This window comes from Periophthalmus magnuspinnatus, chromosome 1, assembly GCF_009829125.3.
Source record: "Periophthalmus magnuspinnatus isolate fPerMag1 chromosome 1, fPerMag1.2.pri, whole genome shotgun sequence".
Classification (NCBI taxonomy): Eukaryota; Metazoa; Chordata; class Actinopteri; order Gobiiformes; family Gobiidae; genus Periophthalmus; species Periophthalmus magnuspinnatus.
The window spans coordinates 33,641,414-33,647,413 of NC_047126.1; the positions used below are offsets into that span (position 1 = coordinate 33,641,414).

At 41.4% G+C, this 6,000-nt stretch overlaps 1 protein-coding gene across 1 annotated transcript in view; it reads left to right on the top strand.

Moving 5' to 3' along the window:
• baiap2l2b (BAR/IMD domain containing adaptor protein 2 like 2b) overlaps nt 1-4,865 on the top strand; it is a 79,383-nt gene extending 74,518 nt beyond the window's left edge. Inside the window, exons 12-14 of the mRNA XM_033965942.1 lie at nt 2,937-3,222; nt 4,641-4,681; nt 4,790-4,865. Of these exons, the coding sequence (XP_033821833.1) occupies nt 2,937-3,222; nt 4,641-4,681; nt 4,790-4,865 (403 nt within the window). The remainder of the gene's footprint in view (nt 1-2,936; nt 3,223-4,640; nt 4,682-4,789) is intronic.
• Nucleotides 4,866-6,000: the final 1,135 nt, after the last annotated feature.

Genomic DNA, 6,000 nt, shown 5'->3' on the forward strand with positions numbered 1-6,000 from the left:
AATAACAGGAAAAATCAGACAAAACAAGAAAAATCGGCCAGGCGACGAGGAGGGAGGGGGGCGGAGGAGGGCCAGGCGAGGAGGAGGAAGACCAGGCGAGGAGGAGGAAGACCAGGCGAGGAGAAGGAGAGCCGGGCAAGGAGGATGAGAGCCAGGCGAGGAGGAGAGGGAGGTGGGTGGAGGAGGGCCAGGCGGGGAGAAGGAGAGGGTCCAGCTGTCATCGGGGCATCTGAAAGAGTTACACTCCACAGGGGGAGTGGGACAGGGGACAACATGTGAATAGCATTGCTGATGAGAAAATAGGACAAAGCAGAGGATAGTGCTCAGGTTGCCATACTTCCCCCAGCTAGTTATCTCCTACTGCAGCCTATCTTATCCCGGGTTTTAACGTCACTCCCTAACGCCCTCACTAAGTAACCTGGTCATAAGCTATACCGAAGGGAAGGTTTTAAGCCTGGTCTTAAATACAGAGACTGTGGGGGCTGTTTAACATCAGCAGGGAGTTGATTCCATAGCACAGGAGCTTGGTAACTGAATGCTCTCCCTCCCATTGTACTTTTGGATACACTAGGAACCACTAATAGTCCTGCATTCTGAGAGCGGAGTGCTCTGTTTGGCTGGTACGGGACAATAGCATCTTGCAGATAGGATGGGGCCATACCGTTTAGGGTTTTGTATGTCAGGAGGAGGAAATTGAAGACACATATGCTGTATAAAAAATACCCTATTAAAGGTGTTGTACCTAACTTTTAGAAGTGTGGAAAAACAGCACTAGTTAAGTTTAAACAACTTGAACTGGTCCAAAGTTATTCTTCACTTACCTTATGCATTCAGAGCATCTTAATTATTCACCACAATGAACACACAATAAACACTTTTCACAACAGAGTGGAGTGAAGCAGTGTAACTTTAATCTTAAAATAAATAAATAAATACAAATAAAAATGGCATACTAACGGTTTATAATTAGATGCACACACAGCACGCAGCATGCAGTGGACTTATTTTGAACTCAAGAGCTGCTTGTACAATATATCTGTACTAAGCTAGACTTTGCTCAAATATGGAACCTTTACGAAGTGAAGAAACTACTAATATTTATAAAATGTATATTATTATAGAGCTCATCAGTGAGCACCCACCCCCTGGTTCCAGGAATAAATTTCTGATTCATTTTTCCCAAAGGATTTCCAAAAACAATTTATATGAAACATCTTCAGTTCAATTCAATTTTATGCCCAAAGTGCTTTACAAAAACAACAACAACAAACAAAAATAGATAAAACACCACACATAGGTGATAAAATAATAGCTAGAACCAAATCCCAGGGAAAAGAGGGTTTTTTTTAGTCTGGTCTTAAACTGCTCTACATACTGAGAAGGCCTAACAGGCAGAGAGAGGCTGTTCCATAGTGTGGGCACTTTTACAGAAAAGGCTCTGTCTCCTCTGATTTTAAGCCTGGGCCCATAGAATGCAGACATTTAAACACGATCAGTAACATTTAAATTTCACCCTATATATAATAGGGAGCCAGTGCAGGTTGCACAATACAGGCATGATGTGCTCTTGTCTCTTAGTTTTGTTGAGCAGACGAGCTACAGCATTCTGGACATTTTGCAAGTGCTTCAGGGAGGCCTGGTCCAGCCCCACATACGAACAATTACAATATCCTGGCACAGCATTATAAAACCATGGATTGCTTTTTCAAATCTGCCTGTGGAAGGTAGGGCTTTACTTTGGCAAGGAGCCTCAACTGAAAGAAATTGGACTATATGATAGAGCTCATGTACTTTTGAATATGGAGTCTACAAGATCTCTCACTGCAGGGCGACAATAAGAGAACAGAAGACCAATCATATTATCATGCCCAAGCAGTGAGTTAGTTTGGCCAAAAAAAAAAAAATTAAGTTCAGGAAGTATATTTGTGGCCAAGTTTGCACATCTCTGAGACAATGCTGCAAAGCTCTGACTGTGGTCTCACTGTCACTGGCTGGTCTCACTGTCACTGGCAGATATATTTGAATGTCATCGGCAAAACAATGAAATGCCATATTGTGCTTTGAAAAACATCACTCCGGGGAAGTATGTACAGAGAAAAAAAGAGCCAGCACTAATGTAGAACCTGTAGTTGCTCATATACAACCTTCTCTAAAACTTTAAACACAAAAGGGAACTTTAAGATGGGCCTAAAGTTAGAATATTTGGGTCAAGATTACGCTTTTTCATGCATTAAAACCACCAGACATCAGAGACAAGATCACAACATTAGCAATGTAAGATCCAATAGAATCATAAACGTTCTTGAACAGATCATCTGCCAATCATCTCAATTCATAGTTTCAGAAGTACTGAAAACAAAGAGGCATTCATACAGTTCATTGTGCGCACTCGGCATGTTGGGACGCACAGATTAACCACATTTTGAGGCAGCGTTAGACAGAACAACATGGCTGTCGTAACGGGTGAGTGTAGCGGACCAAGGGATGCAGACTCGGGGCAGATTTACAGTATTTATTGTGAAAATAGGACAAAGTACCAACAGAAGGTGAACAGAAGGTGAACCGGAGGTGAGCAGGTGAGCAGGAACACAGGAACCGGTAGACCAAACGGGCATAGGGCAGAGCGGGCAGGAGACATCCAGGGCCGGAACACAACCGGAACACGGGAACACAGGAACAGACAGGAATGCGGGGACGACAGAAATGCAGGGACGACAGGAATGCAGGGACGACAGGAATGCAGGGACGACAGGAATACAGTGACTTTATAAACCGCCAAGTTATTAAAGCATTTAGGTTAGCATCTGTGATGTCTTTGAAATTTTAATATTTGAATTTTTAGAAAAGTCTATGGAAAAATGAATGGAAAATGTACTTACAGAACAAGAGCGGGGGATCACTGTTGAGCACCATTGTCTAATTTCCACTTCTTCTAGCGGCACCTCTGTCAGAAGCCACAGTATGAATAATCTGCTGGATCCTTCTGATGCTTTGACGGAGGACATCAGGAGCAGAGGCCCCGATGAGTTCCTCCAGGCACCCTCTCCCGAGATCCAACTGCTGCCTGCACTGGAACGGAAGAGTGAAACATCAGCAGAGCCGAAGTCCTCTCCCAACAAGATCTCCTGTGAAACTGTGGTACCTGCTCCATCTCCTGTCCACAGCCTCAGGCCCACATCCCCTCAGCCCATCAAGAAGAGCGAGGCCAGCGCGGAGCCTCAGGTGCACAACAGCAGCTTTATCATCATACATTTATATAGTGCCTTTCATTATTAGGCTTGTCAAAGTATCGAAAATCAGATACTAATCAAAATTAGCATCAAAACTAGAATTGAGCAGGTATTGATACTAAAAAAGTCACATTCACAGAAGTTCTTGAATAGCTTTAGAATGCTCTCAAGCTGTATCAGTAAAACATAGACTTGTATATGCCCATGAACCACTGTGGAACCTACGTGGATGAGCAAGGCATTACACAGATATAAGGCCACATGGTAATATAAAAGAAAGTACCACCATTTAATGTAGAAAAACTAATTCTTTTGTCTAAAAGACTGTTTTTACTATCATTGTGGTATTGCAAGCAGCATTGAGTATTGAGCCTATTCCTTGGTATCAAAATCCACACATTTTTGTATCGTGACAACACTATTCATGTTATGCAAACCACTTTACATTGCATTATCCATAGTCAGTGGTGGTGAGGTACACTTTGTTGTCCCAGTAGCAAAATTTGTCCTCTAAATTTGATCCATCGTTCAATGCTGCTGGGGCAGCCTTGGGGACCCATCTCCAGATCTTGTCCTCGGGTTGGGCAAGATTACATTTACTGGGGGATTGTAGCTATTGTGCATGTCTTGGGTTGATGAGGGAAAGAGGAGTGCCCAGAGGTAACCCACCACAGCTGGCCTGGGGTTTAACTGAGACCACCAATCCCTCACACACCATATTCATACATAGACATGAAGGTTTTCCCCTGTCAACCCAATGCATGCACGGTAGGTCAAAGCCTCCAGCTAGGTACATGAGGATCGATGGGCAAAGCTGCTGATGATTACCGATGGTAAACAAAAGTACTTCCTGTGTGTCTCTTGACAGCCTTCTGTCTGTGCAAAAACATTTCTGAGCTACATTTAAATAATAAATAATATTATAAATAATAACACCATTTTGATTTGCATCTGATCTGTAAATATAAATTCTGATGGTTTTGAGAGTCTCAAAGCGAGAGGCTTTACTCTACACAGAAAACAGCTGACACAACTTTTAGCTTGTGTCTGGAGCTGGAATCTTTAAATCATAAAATTTAAAATCTTGTGTGATTCTCCTTGTGTCTGTAGTCTGCACTTTTTGCCTCATAATTAAAAATTATTTAATCTTGTAGTGTGTGGCAGGCTTTAAGTAAAGTGGGTTTTAAAAAGATTACTTTTGGACATTAAGCACTAAGGTCCAAGGACATCCAAGACTGTTACTGTTGACTCTCTCTCTTTTTAGAATTGACCAATCTTAGTCAGATTTTTTTGATAACCTGGATGAACACACACATAACAGAGTGGTCAACATAACTGACAGACTGACAGAGCATTTTTTAATACAAATGTGAGTTTATTTTCTTTTCTCTATATATATTTTTTTCCCAGACATTGTCACCTCACGGACCTGAAAACCCGCTGTTTCCCAGGTACTTTGACCACACTTACATTCTCTGACTTGATTAGGCCTACCGATTTCTAGGTTAACAAAACATAAGCCACCTTGACGTGTTGTTTTATTTTTTTATTTTTTTCAGAGGTACCAATCCATTTGCAACTGTGAAGCTGAAACCAACAACCACTAACGACAGGTCTGCTCCTCGAATCCACTGACTCCAGCAAAATCTTACAGCTCTAGTTTTTGGGTGTTAAACTATTATCAATTCAGTATATATAGAAATATTAAGTATTTGTTGTTCATAGAAATTATATGTCAAATAAAACATCTATTAAAAGATACAATTCTTGACCAGTTGACAGATTTAAACTTTGTATTTTGCTATAATTCTGTACACGGTTATTCATGTAATTATTTTTGGCTGAACAAATGACACAATGCCCAAAGTTAACTCAAAGGATGTTTGCAGTAACTTCTCTGGCTAAGGAAATGCAATCTACTTGTCTCCATGGATGTTATTGCTTTGCCTGTGTGGCATTACGCACCGTAGGCGGGCTCTGCCACTTGCTCTCCCTTTGGCTTCTTTGCCACTAGAAGACAAAGAGAGAGCAGCAAAGAGGCACGCACTTTTATCACTTGACAGCTGGCGTGAACAGCCAATAAAAACCCGGGCCCTCAAGTGGCAGAGCCCGCCTACGGTGCATAATGGCACATCTGGAAGAGTCTACAGTATATGACATCTCATCTATCTCCATAGGGACAAGCAGGTTGCACCACCATGTTGTAGATTAAATCTGGGAAGAGGCAAGCCCACTCACAATAACAATGCATGTTTTCAAGTTATGTTAGCTGTAACAGCAGCTGTAATAGAGCCTGGAGCCTACCGGAATTAATTGGCAACAATCATTAGTGGCAATAAACGGCAAGTTGGCTGGTGGAGAGTTTTTGTCATTAAATAAAACCATGGACAACAATTTATCTTAAAGATCACACAGGGCCTCAATTATCAATCTGGATAAACTGAGTATAAATCATCTCCTATAAACTGAAAAATTGCATGTGCAGACTTTGAGTCAGGACCAGTATCACATGTAAAGTTTTTTTTTTTTTTTTCATTAGGCTGCTGCTGCTCTGAAAAAAAATCCTTGCTAGTCTTTTATTACAGAAGCATTTAAAATCAATACCAAATGCCCTTGTACAGTAGGTTGTGACGAGTATGTAATGGTTTGTTAAAACAATTATCTTAATGCACGTGGGGTACCAGAATTCCTACGAATTCAAAACAAAACAATTAGAATTAAGACCTATTCATTCTCTCAATCTGAGGGGAAATTACAACCAGTTAGGGAC